The sequence below is a fragment of the Procambarus clarkii genome, chromosome 38 (assembly GCF_040958095.1).
Source record: "Procambarus clarkii isolate CNS0578487 chromosome 38, FALCON_Pclarkii_2.0, whole genome shotgun sequence".
NCBI classification, from domain to species: Eukaryota; Metazoa; Arthropoda; class Malacostraca; order Decapoda; family Cambaridae; genus Procambarus; species Procambarus clarkii.
In genome coordinates, this window is record NC_091187.1 from 15600148 (window position 1) to 15621376 (window position 21229).

A 21229-nucleotide genomic window follows, 5' to 3' on the forward strand; every position below is an offset into this window, starting at 1 on the left:
GTCCACTACCACCCACAGGATGGGTATGGGGTCCACTACCACCCACAGGATGGGCATGGGGGTCCACTACCACCCACAGGATGGGTATGGGGTCCACTACCATACACAGGACGGGTATGGAGTCCACTACCACCCACAGGATGGGTATGGGGGTCCACTACCGCCCACAGGATGGGTATGGGGTCCACTACCACCCACAGGATGGGTATGGGGGTCCACTACCACCCACAGGATGGGTATGGGGGTCCATTACCACCCACAGGATGGGTATGGGGTCCACTACCACCCACAGGATGGGTATAGGAGTCCACTACCACCCACAGGATGGGTATGGGGGTACATTACCACCCACAGGATGGGTATGGGGGTCCACTACCACCCACAGGATGGGTATGGGGGTCCACTACCACCCACAGGATGGGTATGGGGTCCACTACCACCCACAGGATGGGTATGGGGGTCCATTACCACCCACAGGATGGGTATGGGGGTCCACTACCACCCACAGGATGGGTATGGGGTCCACCACCACACACAGGATGGGTATGGGGTCCACCACCACACACAGGATGGGTATGGGGTCCACCACCACCCACAGGATGGGTATAGGGTCCACCACCACACACAGGATGGGTATGGGGTCCACTACCACCCACAGGATGGGTATGGGGGTCCATTACCACCCACAGGATGGGTATGGGGTCCACCACCACCCACAAGATGGGTATGGGGTCCACCACCACACACAGGATGGGTATGGGGTCCACCACCACCCACAGGATGGGTATAGGGTCCACCACCACACACAGGATGGGTATGGGGTCCACCACCACCCACAGGATGGGTATAGGGTCCACCACCACCCACAGGATGGGTATAGGGTCCACCACCACACACAGGATGGGTATGGGGTCCACCACCACACACAGGATGGGTATGGGGTCCACTACCACCCACAGGATGGGTATGGGGTCCACTACCACCCACAGGATGGGTATGGGGTCCACTACCACCCACAGGATGGGTATGGGGTCCACTACCACCCACAGGATGGGTATGGGGTCCACTACCACCCACAGGATGGGTATGGGGTCCACTACCACCCACAGGATGGGTATTGGGTCCACTACCACCCACAGGATGGGTATGGGGTCCACCACCACCCACAGGATGGGTATGGGGTCCACCACCACACACAGGATGGGTATGGGGTCCACCACCACACACGGGATGGGTATGGGGTCCACCACCACACACGGGATGGGTATGGGGTCCACCACCACACACAGGACGGGTATGGGGTCCACCACCACACACGGGATGGGTATGGGGTCCACCACCACACACGGGATGGGTATGGGGTCCACCACCACACACAGGATGGGTATGGGGTCCACCACCACACACAGGATGGGTATGGGGTCCACCACCACACACGGGATGGGTATGGGGTCCACCACCACACACGGGTATATGGTTCATAACAAATAAACAAAACTGTTTCAATGCACAAATTCAAACCTAATTTTCAATCTTAAAATTTCTCTTTCTCCTCTACAGAACCTCTATAGTATCAGTCCCTCACACACTCATCCTCTCTTCTCCAGCACGAGGACCTCTCGTCTGCCCCCTCTCCTCTTTAGGACCTCTACGGTCAGCTCCTCTTGCTGGCTCCCTCCGCCTGATCTCCCAATCAACATCGACCAAAGATAACTTTGACCCCTTGAGCCAACGCTCTCATTCAATGGACAAATTTTCTGATCCCTAGATGAGCTCTCTTGATTCTTCTTGAACGGCGTGGGCGTGTGGGAGAGGAAGCGTGGGCGTGTGGGAGGGGAGGCGTGTGCGTGTGGGAGAGGGAAACGTGGGCGTATGGGATGGAGAGGCGTGGGCGTGTGGAATGGAGAGTGGGATGGGGGAAGTTAGCGAAGACTGAGTCGTATGGAGAGGAATATAGAAAGTGCGGGAGAGAGGCAGAGAAACTAAGTAGTAAGGGGTAAGGGGAAGGGGGTGTGGGGGTAGGAAATGGGTGAGGGAATGTTGGGGGTGTTGCTGGTGATGGGGGAGGGGGGGGCGTTCGCGAGGTGTGTGCGGGGATCCGTGACGTCACTACCGAATCCATGGCCCGGCCCGGCCGACAGCAGACATCAATAACTAGGTGTTGACGTCACAGCTTAGTTTCTGGGTGTCAGTAGCGATGTGTAGAGTGAGGCTAGGAGGCCCTCCTGTTGCCCCACAACCACACCAGCCCACTCTAACCCACCCACACCCACCCAAATGCACCCACACCCATCCACACCCACCCACACGCACCCACACCCACCCAAACCCACCTACACTCACCCACACACACCTACACCCACTCGCACGCATCCACACAATCCCACACGCACCCACACCCACCCAAACGCACCTACATCCCACCCACACCCACCCACACGCACCCACATCCACCCACACGCACCTACACGCACCCACATCCACCCCCACGCACCCCCACACACCCACACCCACCACAACACAACCTCCCCCACCCCACCGCCTCTACTGTGTCCAGACTGGAAATACATAAAATTTAAGATGTCAATATAATACAGTAAATAGTATAAATTTATGTTTCCTTTAGAATATTACGTTGAACGCACCACAGTAACGTTGAACGCACCACAGTAACGTTGAACGCACCACAGTAACGTTGAACGCACCACAGTAACGTTGAACGCACCACAGTAACGTTGAACGCACCACAGTAACGTTGAACGCACCACAGTAACGTTGAACGCACCACAGTAACGTTGAACGCACCACAGTAGCGTTGAACGCACCACAGTAGCGTTGAACGCACCACAGTAGCGTTGAACGCACCACAGTAGCGTTGAACGCACCACAGTAGCGTTGAACGCACCACAGTAGCGTTGAACGCACCACAGTAGCGTTGAACGCACCACAGTAGCGTTGAACGCACCACAGTAGCGTTGAATGCACCACAGTAGCGTTGAACGCACCACAGTAGCGTTAAACGCACCACAGTAACATTGAACGCATCACAGTAGCGTTGAACGCACCACAGTAACGTTAAACGCATCACAGTAGCGTTGAACGCACCACAGTAACGTTAAACGCACCACAGTAACGTTAAACGCACCACAGTAACGTTAAACGCACCACAGTAACATTGAACGCACCACAGTAACGTTAAACGCACCACAGTAGCGTTGAACGCACCAATGTCTGCCAGAAATGAGAAGGCCGTTGTGTGTGTGTCATCCACATTGTTGTGGTGTATTTTGTGGCTCTCCACCAGGCCCCTGTTGCTGGGATGGTGCCACGGAAAGTGCCACAGGAAGACAGCCACGGGAGGCTGCAATAGAAGTTTGCCATGGGAGGGGTGCCAAGGAGAGTGCCACAAGGGGGGTGGTGCTTTACGAGAGTGCCATGGGACGGGGGAGATGATGGCAATGCCGATGTAAGAGAGTCGAAGAGAAGCGCTATGAGATAACGGAGCAACGGGAGAAAGAGAGAAAGAGGGGAAGAGAGAGAGGGGAGAGATAGAGAGAGAGAGAGAGCGCCTGACCTTGGCGTGACTGGTATCGGCGGCTCTACAACTCCATGGACAGGATGAGGTAACTTTCCGTCACTTATGTCTCTATTGCTGTCTCTGGTTTTGTTTGTGTGTATATATATATATATAAATACATGTGTATACATGTATATATGTAAGTGCGTATGTCTGAATGCATACATGTAAGCATGTATGTCTGAATGCATACATGTAAGTATGTATGTCTGAATGCATACCATGTATTTATATATGTATGAATATATTTATGTACGCATGTATGTATGTATAGAAGTACTAATGCATGTACGTATGTATCCATCTGTCTCTGACTCTTCACTTCAAGTATTGACACTTATGTTTAAGCAGTAAAAGTAGATTTCAAGTATGAGAGGCACTAAAGACTTGAGACAAGCGCTCTGGTAAAAGTGGCACTCGAGTGCATTAAGTGGTAGTCAAGAGGAAGGAAATCTGGGAATGACGACCGCCCCTTTCACCCATTCTGTCATCCAGTACGGTGCAAGATAGTGGCATGGACACCACTGTCTCGCACCACTGATACACTCCACTATCCCTTACCACTGATACACTCCACTATCCTTCACCAACACACCAACCCGTCCTCTTAAAAATAACGTCACTTTTCGCTCGTATGCGCACTATGGCCAAATTTGGACGTAATTTGAAATGAAATCGACTCACAAAAGTGACGTTCTGTTCCGTTTTCTATTTGAGTCGTCCGGCGTACGCGCAGAGGTTATAAGAGGACACTTTCAACTAACGTTTTTCATAACGTTTTGAAACTTTATGAGAATTTCCTGCCCACCTAACCTATTAGAGGACCCTTGACTTACTGTTGTTGAAAAAAAAAATCCCAAATTTATTTTCATTTTTTTTTCATTTTCAAATTACGTCCAAATTCGGCCATACGGACAAACGGCCAAAAGCGACGTTCTTTTTTAAGAGAACAGGTTGACACAACTCCTCCTCATTACCTATCTTCGTTACGTGATCCCTTCCCCTCCTTGTGTTTTCAGTAATCTCCCTTCAGTTAGTCATCCATTTCCCCTCAGGTCCAAATTAATCTCCCCTCTTTATCATCCTCCCCATCTTGGGAGTCTGCGAGTGTGTATCTCCGCTGGTGGGGGGCACGAGCAGGTGTTCCCTGGTGTAATCACTGAGAGAGGCGTAGCTGAGTTAAGTACACATGAGGGACGTGCTTGATGGCTCTGAGGAGACCTGACCTCATGCCACCCACACAACTCATTTCTCCACAAATTCCCCACACCCGGCCTCCACGACTTTTTACTCTGGCAATCTCACTCACTCACAGTCTGGGCAGTGAGTAATTTACCTGATAGTCACACCTAACTTAACCCCCTAGCAAGGATACCCTCATTTTGTACACTCCTATAGTGATTGTGTTCACCTGGTACACTCCTGCAGTGATTGTGATCACCTGGTACACTCCTGCAGTGATTGTGGTCACCTGGTACACTCCTGCAGTGATTGTGATCACCTGGTACACTCCTGCAGTGATTGTGGTCACCTGGTACACTCCTACAGTGATTGTGTCTACCTGGTACACTCCTACAGTGATTGTCTCCACCTGGTACACTTCCACAGTGTACAATTACGTCCCCATCTCGCAGGATAGTTAATCCTACAGCAGCCTACAGCGGCAAACTTAGGATGCATTATGAGGATATCCTCAAGAACAGGAAATTGAATGAAATAATTGCAAAGCTCCAGGTACCTCATGCCGTCAGATCTGAAGGGGTCAAATAACCAGACATTCAGTAATGTTGCGTGAAGCGCTTATTCTCATCCTGTGAAAGTCTACGTGGTTGAAGTACCAGTTTATATTACCACATTTACCTCTCATTAATCGCTGAATTTAGTTTTTCGGCTCTTCGTATTTTTAATATAATTTTTAACGGACGCTCAGAAATTTGAGAAAAGTGCTTAACCCCTGTGATATGAAGCATAGAGTTCAGATAGATAAATAATATGTAAGATACCTTTCTCCTGGCCATCACATATGGTCGAGTTTAACCCACAGAAGACGATCCCTCAACCAAGAAACAATTTTGTTCCAGCAGACACACAGATTCTCCATAACAATATGTTGACTAAATTCCTACACGCTGGCCCCTGTAGACAGCGATCTTTCTCAGAGAGAGAGAGAGAGAGAGAGAGAGAGAGAGAGAGAGAGAGAGAGAGAGAGAATGAGAGAGAGATAGAGAGAGAGAGAATGAGAGAGAGATAGAGAGAGAGAGAATGAGAGAGAGATAGAGAGAGAGAGAATGAGAGAGAGATAGAGAGAGAGAGAGAGAGAGAGAGAGAGAGAGAGAGAGAGAGAGAGAGAGAGAGAGAGAGAGAGAGAGAGAGAGAGAGAGAGAGAGAGAGAGAATGAGAGATAGAGAGAGAGAGACAGAGAGAGAGAATGAGAGATAGAGATAGAGAGAGAATGAGAGATAGAGAGAGACAGAGAGAGAGAGACAGAGAGAGAGAGACAGAGAGAGAGAGAGAGAGAGAGAGAGAATGAGAGATAGAGATAGAGAGAGAGAGATAGAGAGAGAGAATCACTTTTCCGAAACAGCACTACTCAGTTCTAAACCTAGGTACCTTGCTAGTCATTACGATCTCTACCACAAGCTCACACTCAACAATAAGAACCACACCGCCAGCAGACGCAGGAACTAAACAAAAGACTCCCTTAGTGGTTGATCTGTCATCATGAAGCTGTAAAACTTTATCTAAACGCTATTTAGTGAAGCTTACTGAATATTTGTGCATTAAGGAGTATAATCTTGGGACATGGTCACTGTATAATACCACACTGAGAGAAACCTCTCCTGTGGCAAGTTTCTTTATCACGTCCTCGGGGGACCTGTCTCATCCTCGGGGGACCTGCCACGTCCTCGGGGGACCAGCCACGTCCTCGGGGACCTGCCACGTCCTCGGGGGACCTGCCACGTCCTCGGGGGACCTGCCACGTCCTCGGGGGAGCAGCCACGTCCTCGGGGGACCAGCCACGTCCTCGGGGGACCTGCCACGTCCTCGGGGGACCTGCCTCGTCCTCGGGGGACCTGCCACGTCCTCGGGGGACCTGCCACATCCTCGGGGACCTGCCACGTCCTCGGGGGACCTGCCACGTCCTCGGGGGACCTGCCACGTCCTCGGGGGACCTGCCTCGTCTTCAAATTTCCCATTTATCTCCCGAGTATAATTAACTTCCTTACCACCACTTGTACTCTTTAGCGGACAAACAAAATCTTTGTTTCTATCTCCACCTGTTGAGCTTCCGTTGGTCTTCCTGTTGTCCTTCCGTTGGCCTGCTGTTGAGCTGCCTCCCTCCCCGCTGTTGTTACACGGACACACAAAGGTGTGTGCTTGGCTGACTTGCTCCGTCCCCCACGTGGAGATCCACTACCTCTCACCACGAGAAACAGGAGTATCACCCCCCCCAGTCATCTTATCTCCTCTAAGAGCATTTCATCGTTTAATCGTTAATCGCTTACCGGTCTTAGATTAAGACTCAATCTACCCTCGGGGGGCAACGGTCTAAACGAGAAGCAAGTCGTTTTTTATCCATACCCAAAGGAGACGATGGAAAGATTCTATCATCTTACCCTAAAAATAGCAACAACAACGATGTGCTTTTGTCTGGAAGCGGCCGTGCGTCGGCGCGGTTTGGTGGGCTGAGCGGCAGCCGTGTCTCTCCAGGACGAGTCGGTCCCAGGACAAAGTGGGGAGCACACCGCTACCGCTGCTCTCTTCCACCACAACGAAAACGGAACCTGGTGAAGTGACCCGTCTTCACTCGTGGGTTTTTAGAACACCATTTGACAGAACTCCGGGTGAGATATAATGTGATAGTGCTCCCTAATTCCCCCATGCATATATTACCACACATCTCGATGGTAAAAATGCAGGTGTATCCGGTATTTAAACCGATTATACTGATCTAATAAGACGGCAGAAAGCCGGCGAATTATAAGTGCAGAGGCGATGGTGGCAACCAGATAGGATGCTGCCATTGCCGCCAGGACAGAAGCATCATATTGACAGTGGGTAACCTCCATCACCGTCCCGTCACCAGCCAACCCTCGCTGACCCTCCTCACCATCCCCAGGAATAATGACTACACACATTATACCTGGCAATGACACACACGCTTCCAGCTCTCCCCAAGGTATGTACCAGTCCAGCTCTCTCGCCCGACGTCACTTGTTACTAGGCTCTTGTCTCTTCCTAAATGTTGGTCTTGGTTTAGGAAGGCCTGGTGACCCGCCTGGAGGCCTGGTGACCCGCCTGGAGGCCTGGTGACCCGCCTGGAGGCCTGGTGACCCGCCTGCAGGCCTGGTGACCCGCCTGCAGGCCTGGTGACCCGCCTGCAGGCCTGGTGACCCGCCTGGAGGCCTGGTGACCGGCCTGCAGGCCTGGTGACCCGCCTAGAGGCCTGGTGACCGGCCAGGAGGCCTGGTGACCCGCCTGGAGGCCTGGTGACCCTCCTGCAGGCCTGGTGACCCACCTGCAGGCCTGGTGATCTACCTGCAGGCCTGGTGACCCGCCTAGAGGCCTGGTGACCGGCCAGGAGGCCTGGTGACCCGCCTGGAGGCCTGGTGACCCGCCTAGAGGCCTGGTGACCCGCCTAGAGGCCTGGTGACCGGCCAGGAGGCCTGGTGACCGGCCAGGAGGCCTGGTGACCCACCTGCAGGCCTGGTGACCCGCCTGGAGGCCTGGTGTCCCGCCTGCAGGCCTGGTGACCCGCCTGGAGGCCTGGTGACCCTCCTGCAAGCCTGGTGACCCACCTGCAGGCCTGGTGATCCACCTGCAGGCTTGGTGACCCACCTGCAGGCTTGGTGACCCACCTGCAGGCCTGGTGACCCACCTGCAGGCCTGGTGACCCACCTGCAGGCTTGGTGACCCGCCTGCAGGCCTGGTGACCCCGCCTGCAGGCCTGGTGACCCGCCTGGAGGCTTGGTGACCCACCTGCAGGCCTGGTGACCCACCTGCAGGCCTGGTGACCCACCTGCAGGCCTGGTGACCCACCTGCAGGCCTGGTGACCCACCTGCAGGCCTGGTGACCCACCTGCAGGCCTGGTGACCCGCCTGGAGGCCTGGTGACCCCCTACCTGCAGGCCTGGTGACCCACCTGCAGGCCTAGTGACCCACCTGCAGGCCTGGTGACCCACCTGCAGGCCTGGTGACCCACCTGCAGGCCTCGTGACCCACCTGCAGGCCTCGTGACCCACCTGCAGGCCTGGTGACCCGCCTGCAGGCCTGGTGACCCACCTGCAGGCCAGGTGACCCCACCTGCAGGCTTGGCGACCCACCTGCAGGCCTGGTGACCCACCTGCAGGCTGAGCTGGGGTCATAATCTCCCCCTTGCCTAATAAGCTTCTTCCCTTCCCTATTCCCTGGTCACCCATTCCTCTCATTCTTGACGTGACCTGATACAAACTTCATTACCTGCAACACTGACTGACAATGATAAAATATTGAGGCAATTTGATAGGATCGATTCTTATGACCTCAATATCTTCTCAACACGTTATTGTGATTTTATTGTGAGAAGTCAATACAGTTTTAGACAAAGGATGTACAGAGCTGTGGACGACAGGGGCACCTGAAGCCAGAAATATTTTACGTAAAGTCTTGTGTTTATATTCCATTCTGAGACTAAAAGTCACTTGGTCTATAACAGAAGATAGTGCTATAATAGATTCAGTGTTATAAATGAATTATATAATAGTGAATTTATAAGGCTTTTTTGAGTGAGAGAGAGAGAGAGAGAGAGAGAGAGAGAGAGAGAGAGAGAGAGAGAGAGAGAGAGAGAGAGAAAGAGAGCAAGAGAGAGAGAGACAGAGAGAGAGACAATAGAGAGAGAAAGAGAGCAAGAGAGAGAGAGAGAGAGAGAGAGAGAGAGAGAGAGAGAGAGAGAGAGAGAGAGAGAGACAGAGAGAGAGAGAGACAGAGAGAGAGAGAGACAGAGAGAGAGACAGACAGAGAGAGAGAGAGACAGAGAGAGAGACAGAGAGAGAGACAGAGAGAGAGACAGAGAGAGAGACAGAGAGAGAGACAGAGAGAAAGAGAGAGAGACAGAGAGAGAGACAGACAGAGAGAGAGAGAGACAGAGAGAGAGACAGAGAGAGAGACAGAGAGAGAGACAGAGAGAGAGACAGAGAGAAAGAGAGAGAGACAGAGAGAGAGAGAGAGAGAGAGAGAGACAGAGACAGACAGACAGACAGAGTAAAGCTGAGTAATAAGATGCGTGTACAGATAAACGAGTAATTGAAAGTTGTGTTGAAATGTCCGTAGAGTAGGTGCTCTAATCTCTTCAGATTAAGATATCGCATTACCACAACACAAACACTAATTGGGTATAAATTGGAAAAGTTTCCCACAAAACAGAATCAGAAACTGTTACAGCGGACTAGGAACGGAAGCTCTTATGGACCAAGAGTCACCATCAACAGGACCAAGAGTCACCATCATCAGGGACCAAGAGTCACCATCAAAAGGACCAAGAGTCACCATCATCAGGGACCAAGAGTCACTATCAACAGGACCAAGAGTCACCATCAACAGGGACCAAGAGTCACCATCAACAGGGACCAAGAGTCACCATCAACAGGACCAAGAGTCACCATCAACAGGACTAAGAGTCACCATCAACAGGACCAAGAGTCACCATCAACAGGACCAAGAGTCACTATCAACAGGACCAAGAGTCACCATCAACAGGACCAAGAGTCACCATCAACAGGACCAAGAGTCACCATGAACAGGACCAAGAGTCACCATCAACAGGACCAAGAGTCACCATGAACAGGGAGATGTTCCTTCAGTATTGTTACTGCTGTATACACAAGGACACAGGAAAGCAAGGGTTCTCTGGGTGTAGGCCAGGGTGTGGTCACAGCTATGGTGAGGTGTAGGCCAGGGTGTGGTCACAGCTATGGTGAGGTGTAGGCCAGGGTGTGGTCACAGCTATGGTGAGGTGTAGGCCAGGGTGTGGTCACAGCTGTGGTGAGGTGTAGGCTAGGGTGTGGTCACAGCTATGGTGAGGTGTAGGCCAGGGTGTGGTCACAGCTGTGTTAAGGTGTAGGCCAGGGTGTGGTCACAGCTATGGTGAGGTGTAGGCCAGGGTGTGGTCACAGCTGTGGTGAGGTGTAGGCCAGGGTGTGGTCACAGCTATGGTGAGGTGTAGGCCAGGGTGTGGTCACAGCTGTGTTTAGGTGTAGGCCAGGGTGTGGTCACAGCTATGGTGAGGTGTAGGCCAGGGTGTGGTCACAGCTATGGTGAGGTGTAGGCCAGGGTGTGGTCACAGCTATGGTGAGGTGTAGGCCAGGGTGTGGTCACAGCTATGGTGAGGTGTAGGCCAGGGTGTGGTCACAGCTATGGTGAGGTGTAGGCCAGGGTGTGGTCACAGCTATGGTGAGGTGTAGGCCAGGGTGTGGTCACTGCTGTGTTGAGGTGTAGGCCAGGGTGTGGTCACTGCTGTGTTGAGGTGTAGGCCAGGGTGTGGTCAAAGCTGTGTTGAGGTGTAGGCCAGGGTGTGGTCACAACTGTGTTGAGGTGTAGGCCAGGGTGTGGTCACAGCTGTGTTAAGGTGTAGACCAGGGTGTGGTCACAGCTGTGTTAAGGTGTAGGCCAGGGTGTGGTCACTGCTGTGTTGAGGTGTAGGCCAGGGTGTGGTCACAGCTGTGTTGAGGTGTAGGCCAGGGTGTGGTCACAACTGTGTTGAGGTGTAGGCCAGGGTGTGGTCACAGCTGTGTTGAGGTGTAGACCAGGGTGTGGTCACAGCTATGTTGAGGTGTAGACCAGGGTGTGGTCACAGCTGTGTTAAGGTGTAGACCAGGGTGTGGTCACAGCTATGGTGAGGTGTAGGCCAGGGTGTGGTCACAGCTGTGGTGAGGTGTAGGCCAGGGCGTGGTCACAGCTATGGTGAGGTGTAGGCCAGGGTGTGGTCACAGCTATGGTGAGGTGTAGACCAGGGTGTGGTCACAGCTGTGTTAAGGTGTAGACCAGGGTGTGGTCACAACTGTGTTAAGGTGTAGACCAGGGTGTGGTCACAGCTATGGTGAGGTGTAGGCCAAGGTGTGGTCACAGCTATGTTGAGGTGTAGACCAGGGTGTGGTCACAGCTGTGTTAAGGTGTAGACCAGGGTGTGGTCACAGCTATGGTGAGGTGTAGGCCAGGGTGTGGTCACAGCTGTGGTGAGGTGTAGGCCAGGGCGTGGTCACAGCTATGGTGAGGTGTAGGCCAGGGTGTGGTCACAGCTATGGTGAGGTGTAGGCCAGGGTGTGGTCACAGCTATGGTGAGGTGTAGGCCAGGGTGTGGTCACAGCTATGGTGAGGTGTAGGCCAGGGTGTGGTCACAGCTATGGTGAGGTGTAGGCCAGGGTGTGGTCACAGCTATGGTGAGATGTAGGCCAGGGTGTGGTCACAGCTATGGTGAGGTGTAGGCCAGGGTGTGGTCACAGCTGTGGTGAGGTGTAGGCCAGGGTGTGGTCACAGCTATGGTGAGGTGTAGGCCAGGGTGTGGTCACAGCTATGGTGAGGTGTAGGCCAGGGTGTGGTCACAGCTATGGTGAGGTGTAGGCCAGGGTGTGGTCACAGCTATGGTGAGGTGTAGGCCAGGGTGTGGTCACAGCTGTGGTGAGGTGTAGGCCAGGGTGTGGTCACAGCTGTGGTGAGGTGTAGGCCAGGGCGTGGTCACAGCTATGGTGAGGTGTAGGCCAGGGTGTGGTCACAGCTATGGTGAGGTGTAGGCCAGGGTGTGGTCACAGCTATGGTGAGGTGTAGGCCAGGGTGTGGTCACAGCTGTGGTGAGGTGTAGGCCAGGGTGTGGTCACAGCTATGGTGAGGTGTAGGCCAGGGTGTGGTCACAGCTATGGTGAGGTGTAGGCCAGGGTGTGGTCACAGCTGTGGTGAGGTGTAGGCCAAGGTGTGGTCACAGCTGTGGTGAGGTGTAGGACAGGGTGTGGTCACAGCTGTGGTGAGGTGTAGACCAGGGTGTGGTCACAGCTATGGTGAGGTGTAGGCCAGGGTGTGGTCACAGCTGTGTTAAGGTGTAGGCCAGGGTGTGGTCACAGCTATGGTGAGGTGTAGGCCAGGGTGTGGTCACAGCTGTGTTAAGGTGTAGACCAGGGTGTGGTCACAGCTATGGTGAGGTGTAGGCCAGGGTGTGGTCACAGCTGTGTTAAGGTGTAGACCAGGGTGTGGTCACAGCTATGGTGAGGTGTAGGCCAGGGTGTGGTCACAGCTGTGTTAAGGTGTAGACCAGGGTGTGGTCACAGCTGTGGTGAGAAGGTCTGAAGAACAATAACGAGTGCTAGTAAATAACTAGCAACGACATGTTTCAGCAAATAACTAAAGAGTTAACACACTTTATAATTTACCTGTAAGCCATAAAGGACAATTGAAATTTTATATCAATGTTAATCTCCTCACCCACTCGTCTCTCACATAAGTAATTGTCTTTCTCATCTGAAATTTTCACCTGGAAAAATATTGCGTGAAAAGCACTTGTGTTCACGTAAATAAAATTCTCTAAGTCTTTACAATATAAATAGACCATTATTAAGAAATGTGACAGCTGATGCTTAATTTAAACGACACTAGAGCAGACGTTGGCTTCTCTCAGCAGCATCAGAAGAGCCACAGTGCTGCTTCATGACACAAGAGCAGCAGTTGACCTCCCTCAGCAGCACCAGAAGAGCCACAGTGCTGCTCCATGACACAAGAGCAGCAGTTGACCTCCCTCAGCAGCACCAGAAGAGCCACAGTGCTGCTCCATGACACAAGAGCAGCAGCTGGCCTACCTCAGCAGCACCAGAGGAGCCACAGTGCTGCTCCATGACACAAGAGCACCAGTTGACCTCCCTCAGCAGCACCAGAGGAGCCACAGTGCTGCTTCATGACACAAGAGCAGCAGTTGGCTCCCCTCAGCAGCACCAGAGGAGCCACAGTGCTGCTTCATGACACAAGAGCACCAGTTGACCTCCCTCAGCACCACCAGAGGAGCCACAGTGCTGCTCCATGACACAAGAGCACCAGTTGACCTCCCTCAGCAGCACCAGAAGAGCCACCGTCCCAAGACTAGCAACAGGAACTGGAAATTGCCTCTGCGATACAACAGTGTGTGATAACTCTCTTTGATTACGTTCAGATAAAGATGGCGGAAGATCCAGGAAATTGCTTCGTTATGAATTCCGTTATTTACTATTCGTCATAAAAAGGAATTGCATTTATGCGTTCTTAAAACATTATTTGGAGCTTTCACTGTGGGTGAATTTTCTGTGTGTGGAGAGGGAGGGAGAGAGAGAGAGAGAGATAGATTAGTATCAAGCGGGACAGATTACGAGAAATTATTTACACACACATCCATATAGACGCGCACACACACACGCACGCGCGCGCACACACACACACACACACACACACACACACACACACACACGCGCACACACACACACACGCGCACACACACATACACACACACGCGCGCGCACACACACACACACACACACACACACACACACACACACACGCACGTGTGCGTGCTACGACTGTCAATTATTCTTTGTTTACATCGTGCGATGCAAATGTTAGAGACTATTAACACTACGTGCAGGTCGCTGATGTGTTTACACGCATGTGTCGTGCTGGCGACGCCAACTCATTGATTTATATTTACATAAACTTTTCACAATATTTGTTTTCCTAGAAACGATCTTCACCTTAATTTTAAAGGCAATTATATACTCAAGTAATATATACATATATTATTTATGTATACACGCAGACCATCTTTCTACTGTGAGGTGTTGATCTACACTTTAGAACCAGAGGCAGGAATGCACTCCTAGCACTAACAGGTGCTAGGAGAGGTTGCTAGGGTTGAGCTCTGCTCTTTCAGCCCGCCTCTCAACTGTCAATCAATCAACTGTTACTAACTACTAACTAATTTCCCCTCCCCCCCACACACACAGGAAGTAGTTCCGTAACAGCTGTCTAATTCTTAGGTACCTATTTACTGCTAGGTAACAGGTGCATCAGCGTGAAAGAAAGTTTGCCCAATTGTTCTTGCCTGGTCTGGGAATCGAACCCGGGCCACAGAATTACGTGTACTGGACGCTGACCACTCAGCTACCAGACCCCCTGGTAACGTACGTGTGTGTGTGTGTGTGTCAGTACACACATACAGAGAAAATTGCATTAAAAAACGCGTTCGTATTTCTATTTTCTCATGTAATAATTCACAGTCTTAAGCTACACCTTGTGTAGCGTCCACCTGATGTAGCGTCCACCTGATATAGCGTCCACCTTGTGTAGCGATCTAAAACAATGTTTTACATATTTTCCATTCAATGTCCAACACTACGTCAATGTAGGACAGGGAAAAGGCTTATCTCCGTCATCAGTAATTTAATATTTATGTGCCATTTCCCCTCCTCTGTTTCCTGTAATTTTAAATTCTACAAATTTTCCTGTTCGGAAATGGACGACAAATATCAGAACCTGTGACCTACTGTATATAAACATTGTAGGCCATTGTCCTGCGCCGGTGTCTACTGAAGCACGGTGTTTGATGTGAAGTTTAATGGTTTCAAACTAAAATTTATTTTCTTCCTGTCGAGCGTACTGGAATATCTGATCAGGAGATATGTTCTACCTCTTACAGGTGGTTGTGTGTTCTACTGGTGTTCTTCTAGTGCTACATGTTCTTTGAGTTGTATAAAAATCGACGGGACAAATGCACAAGAGGTGAAAAAATATTAGCTGACTTGAGTTGGACAAGAGGTCGACTGAACTTTCTTTTATTCTTTTATTTTATAATAACTAGCGTATTGGATCCTAATATACAACACTCTGTAAAACAGCGCAATAGATTTTCAGATCAATACATCTGTTATACGCGGCCTGTGAGCAGACTTGCCGCAGATACAGAGCAGGAAGTGACCTCTGTACGAAGCCTTCTTCACGGTAGAAGGATTTTCCAATCATTTCCGTGTGCGGGTTTCCCGACCATCCAAGCGGTTGGGCACCATTCCTTCCCTCCCCTCACCCGTCCCATCCCAAATCCTTATCCTGACCCCTTTCAAGGGCTATATAGTCGTATTGGCTTGGCGCTTTCCCCCCTGATAATTCCCTTCCCTTCCGTGTTGGGTTCGACCTGGTAACTTCAAGACGCAGACAGTTACAGAGATTGGTAGTTAGACACATCTCGAAGCATCTTCGCACGGAAGATATGTTCGGGTTAAGGAGGCAGTGTCAGCTCTCCACTAACACAAGTGGCGCCTGGTGGCTGAGTGGACAGTGCTCTGGACGCGTAGATCTAGGGACCCGGGATCCCGGGTCCATGGCGGAAACAAATGGGCAAAGTCTCTTTTACCCTGATGCTCCTGTTACCTAGCAGTAAATAGGTACCTGGGAGTTAGACAGCTGCTTCCTGGATGTGTGTATGTGTGTATGTATGTGTCAGAAAAAAAATAGTAGTTAGTAACAGTTGATTAATTGACAGTTGAGAGGCGGGCCAAAATAGCAGAGCTCAACCCTCGCAAGCACAACTAGGTTATCTTGAGATGATTTCGGGGCTTTTTAGTGTTTCCACGCGGTCCGGTCCTCAACCAGGCCTCCACACCCCAGGAAGCAGCCCGTGACAGCTGGCTAACACCCAGGTACCTATTTTACTGCTAGGTAACAGGGGCATAGGGTGAAAGAAATCCTGCCCATTGTTTCTCGCCGGCGCCCGGGATCGAACCCGGGACCACATGATCACAAGTCCAGTCTGCTGTCCGCTCGGCCGACCGGCTCCCAGGTGAATACAAGTCCTTCCGTGTGGCGTGGTTGTGTCCGCACGGTCTACAGGCGGGCACCAAGAGTTAGAGAAACCGACAGGTTTTTGGTTTCCTGGTCGTACGACAAGACCTCAGTGTAAAGCGCCCCAAGTTTAGGTTCCACTTTTTGTGGCAATAACCCCCTAACGCCCGAGACAACGTTGTCGTGTTCTTCAGGTCTCCAGCCGTACTAAAACCCTTATTTAATAGACGAGGCTCCGGCTATTGTGTCAACCGGGTACTGTTTGTACTTGTGTAATACGTACATGGCTAATATCCTTGTGTATATGTGGGTGTTTGTGTGTGTCTGCAAGTGGAATTTGCTGCGAAAAAACTAATAGGGACAAGGCGGTTAACTCAAGAAATGTCTGGTTTGTTATTACAAAAACGTCATCTGGTGAGGTTCTGCTCCTCCCATGTCCAGCGGTAATGGCTGGTCCTCCTCCATTGAATTTCTTTATTCTCAAAGGAAAACCTCGCAGGCTTCTCCTCGGAGCGCTGAAGAACGACTCGAGTCGTTTCTCGGGAATGTCAGTGTTGGTGTTACACGATAACGGACGCTTCACTGGCCAACATTCCAGGGCCACGTTCCAGGGCCACCCATCCAGGGCCAACCATCCGGCCACCTAAATTTATTTTATCTATTTTAGTGGCCAGGGTCCCGGTGGCCATTATTTGTGGCCAGATTCCAGTAGCCAACATTTCTGTGGTTAGAGTCGTGATGGTCAACATTTCTGTTGCCAGGGATGTGATCAATACTTCTGGAGCCAGGGTTCTTGTTGCTAACATTTGTGGAGCGTCGCCTGTGTTGTTCAGTATTACTGGGGTCAGGGCTGTGGTGGTCACCAGGGCTGTGGCCACCAGGGCTGTGGTGGCCAGGGCTGTGGTCACCAGGGCTGTGGTCACCAGGGCTGTGGTGGCCAACGCATCGGTAGAAAATATCGTCTTTCGCGACTAATGCTCCTTGAAAGAGAATACCCGTAACGGTGACGATTTTATTTCACAGTCATGGCTCCGTGGACACAAGGCAGAGTCATCAATACTGTGAGTCTCCCATGAGTCAAGGTCATCAATGCCGTGTTTCCCTCACATGGGGAATGATGATAAGCATTGGGAGTTTCGTTTGAGGGCCATGAATATAAAGTTTTCACGCGGGAAGGCCTCGTGTACATTGTTTCCACGAGGAAAAAGTAATATCTGTAAGCTTCCAGTGAACGGGTTCGAAGAGCATTATAAATATCTGCCGAGTTGAACCTGTATCTCTCGGTATTAAGGAGTGTCTCTCTGCTCTCCTCTCTAAGTAGCATTCATTCGTCTATAAGAGAGAATGCCTGCCTGTCTGTCTGTTCGAGGGTGGGCTAGACACTTGCAGCTAGCCTCACGAAACTTTGCTGGGTGATTGGTCTAGGGTACGTGACGGACATAGGCTGGTCGGGGGGTCGCCAGAGGTCAAGAGGAAACAGTTTACCACGATCATATTTTGAACCCCAAGAAGATTTTTAGCACTGCATGCCGGCTACACCTAGCTTAATATTTTGAAGGAAAAAAGTATTTTGTTGTGTTATAGAAATAAACATTATTATTAGCCGCAGGACCTCCAGCTAACCTTCTACTTTTTCCAAGCCAAAGGGGAATTATTATAGTATTTGTATATCATTAGTAATAAATAGTCACACTTCCTGTTATAGTTACTAGTAATATTTTGAGAGAGAGAGAGAGAGAGAGAGAGAGAGAGAGAGAGAGAGAGAGAGAGAGAGAGAGAGAGAGAGAGAGAGAGAGAGAGAGAGAGAGAGAGAGAGAGAGAGAGGAGAGAGAGAGAGAGAGAGAGAGAGAGAGAGAGAGAGAGAGAGAGGAGAGAGAGAGAGAGAGAGACCCGGCCAACGCCGTATACCCTTTTCAGCAAAAGTTACAAATATCTGAAAGTGTTGCCAAGTGTAAAGTTGTGCCTCATGGGCATGGGAGCAGCGGTGTAACAGCCGTCGGCCTAATTTGTCTGTATTTGACACAATTCATTACAAAATGTTCCGCACACGATGAAATCCTAATGGAAAAGTTATCACATTTACAGGAAATCTCTCCCGGCAGTTATGGGATCATGAGATACAATACTCACTGCGTGAATCTGTTTCACTGATTGGTTGAAATCATACTTCCAGTCACTCGACGTCTCTAACTGTAGTTGATTACGGTCCTTATTGGAGTTAGAATTGGTGTATAGTCTTATATAGAGACTTAGCGATCTCTCCTGATCGCTAAGTCTACTGTGTTTCAGATCTTACTCTGAAACACAGTTACAAGAGAAGCTAAAGGTGTTCAGTTGGGCAGATCTCCCATACACGACTCTCCCAACTACTTGGGCTGGACGGTTGAGCGACGGTCTTGCTTCATGCAGGTCGGCGTTCAATCCCCGACCGTCCAAGTGGTTGGGCACCATTCCTTTCCCCCGTCCCATCCCAAATCCTTATCCTGACCCCCCTTCCCAGTGCTATATAGTCGTAATTTCTTGGCGCTTTCCACTTGATAACTCCCCCCCCTTTCCCATACACGAGCACACTGTATTCACCTAGTTGTATTCCCCCAGTTGTGCTTGCGGGGGTTGAGCTCTGGCTCTTTGGTCCTGCCTCTCAACCGTCAATCAACTGAAGTACACTGTAGGTTGACGTTGTTGTCCCTACTGTGGTCACCATCTCTACTGTGTGCTTTCTACTTGTGCCTGCACGGTCGAGTTGTTAGCTCTTGAACCTCGCCTTTTTATCAGTTTTTTTTTTTAAAGTACTGACTCGACCTATTTCCCCTCTATCATATCCACTACATGTCTCTCTCACTCACACATCCAGAGGTTGCAGACCGTAGCAACTGTAACTCCCAGGTACATATTTACTGACAGGTGAAAAGGGACATCAGGTGAAATAAACTCTGCCCATTTGTTTCTGCCTCAAATGGGAATCGAACCCGGGTCCTTATGACTACGATTTCAGAACGCTGTTCCCTTAGCTGCGAGGAGCTGTGTATCTACGTGCGCCTTCGCCTCTCTGTAATTATGTCTGTATAATCAACTTCTCCAGATGGCAACCAACATCACTCCTTACAAGGCGAGACACACGTGTCCACTCGGCCTGTCTCCAGCATGTTTCAGGAGAAACATCACTTGAATACAGAGTTAAAGCTTTCTTTGTGGAATATGAATATTGGAAAATGTAAACAAAAGAACTTTTGTTTGTGGCTGCCTCAACTACTTCTAGGATGCCTTACAATCTCAGACGGTTAATTAATCAGGACGATGTTGAACAAGAGGAGGAGGAGGGATTTTTGTCTCAGTAAAGGAGGTTTAATTCTCCAGGTTTATTCTATAAAAAAATCAAAGGAAAAAATTGGCAGGCGATGAGTCACAATAACGTGGCTGAAGAATGTTGACCAGACCACACACTAGAAGGTGAAGGGACGACGACGTTTCGGTCCGTCCTGGACCATTCTCAAGTCGATTGTCTTGAGAACAATCAAGTCGAACAATCACAATCGACTTGAAAATGGTCCAGGACGGACCGAAAGGACGTCGTCCCTTCACCTTCTAGTGTGTGGTCTGGCCAACAAAAAAATTGGCGTTTACGATAGGCGGAAAACTCAACTGAACACAACAGTCAATAATATCAACATTTATGATACAAATATATTTACAACAACTGCTGCTGCTGCTACAACACTACTTATATTACAACACCTGCTACGAATAACAATTTTAATAACTAAACAAATAGTAATAATAACAATGACTAATCACCAGAGGGATTTGAACCATGGTCCTGGGGAACAGCAGACGCGTGCCTTAACCCACTACGCCACGACAGGACAAATGCTCCTCAACATGGGACCCTAGTGACTCCAAACGGAAGTCTGGCGGGCTCCAGCTGGTGCGACAACCAGGACGCTGGTTCAAGTCACGGCACTGCTCCATTGATTTTCTTATTGATATGTCAAGTTATTGTGTTTTGTTTGTGGTGTGAATAATAATAATAATAATAATAATTTGGGAATGGTGGTGGCAAGTTACTGTTTTACAAAGGGGAAAATGATGGCAATCTCTGACCCTGGAAACAAACTGAGAATGTCTCTATTTTCAGCTTGTTACAACTTGTAATAAAGTTGTCACATCTTGGCTTAACGTGTTTATGACGTATTAGAACGTTATTACAACTTGCTATATTGGTTGTTATAACTGGTTAGGTGTTAAAACTTGTTCGAACGTTGCATCAACGTCGTAGTTTGGGTGTGTGTTTGGCGGGCAAGGCATTAAATATTTCGCTAGACATAAATTAACATAAAACCTATTGAGTGATACATTTGGTGCAGAGGCTTGTTCAATTTTCTTCTATACTAGACACCTTGAAGCTGCTGAAGTTCAGTGTGCGAGGAGATTATCTTGACTGCCTATGGAGGGTTATCTTGAGGTTATTTAGATATGACTTCGGGGCTTAGCGTCATCGCGACCCGGTCCTCGACCAGGTCTCCTTTTTGTTCCACACCCCCAGGAAGCAGCCCGTGATAGCTGACTAACTCCCAGGTACCTATTTACTGCTAGGTAACAGGGGGCATTCAGGGTGAAAGAAACTTTGCCCATTTGTTTCTGCCTCGTGCGGGAATCGAACCTGCGCCACAGAATGACGAGTCCTGCGCGCTATCCACCAGGCTACGAGACCCCCATGTGTGTGTGTGTGTATTCTACAAAGTCCACAAAATGCCTACATCACACTTTCTCTCTGCACAACTGCTTGCTTCATAACCCACACTTGGCTTCTCCACAACCCCTCCTCCCTCACGC

The 21229-nt window shown here is 50.3% G+C and overlaps 1 protein-coding gene across 2 annotated transcripts in view; it reads left to right on the forward strand.

Annotated features, from left to right (window-relative positions):
- The first annotated feature begins 7310 nt into the window (after window positions 1-7310).
- The window catches only part of LOC123771978 (beta-3 adrenergic receptor), an 88474-nt gene continuing 74555 nt past the window's right edge, over window positions 7311-21229 (forward strand). For both annotated transcript variants that reach the window (XM_045764837.2, XM_069337787.1), the window contains exon 1: window positions 7311-7757. In XM_045764837.2, coding sequence (XP_045620793.2) covers window positions 7703-7757 — 55 coding nt within the window. In that variant the 5' untranslated portion in view covers window positions 7311-7702. The remainder of the gene's footprint in view (window positions 7758-21229) is intronic.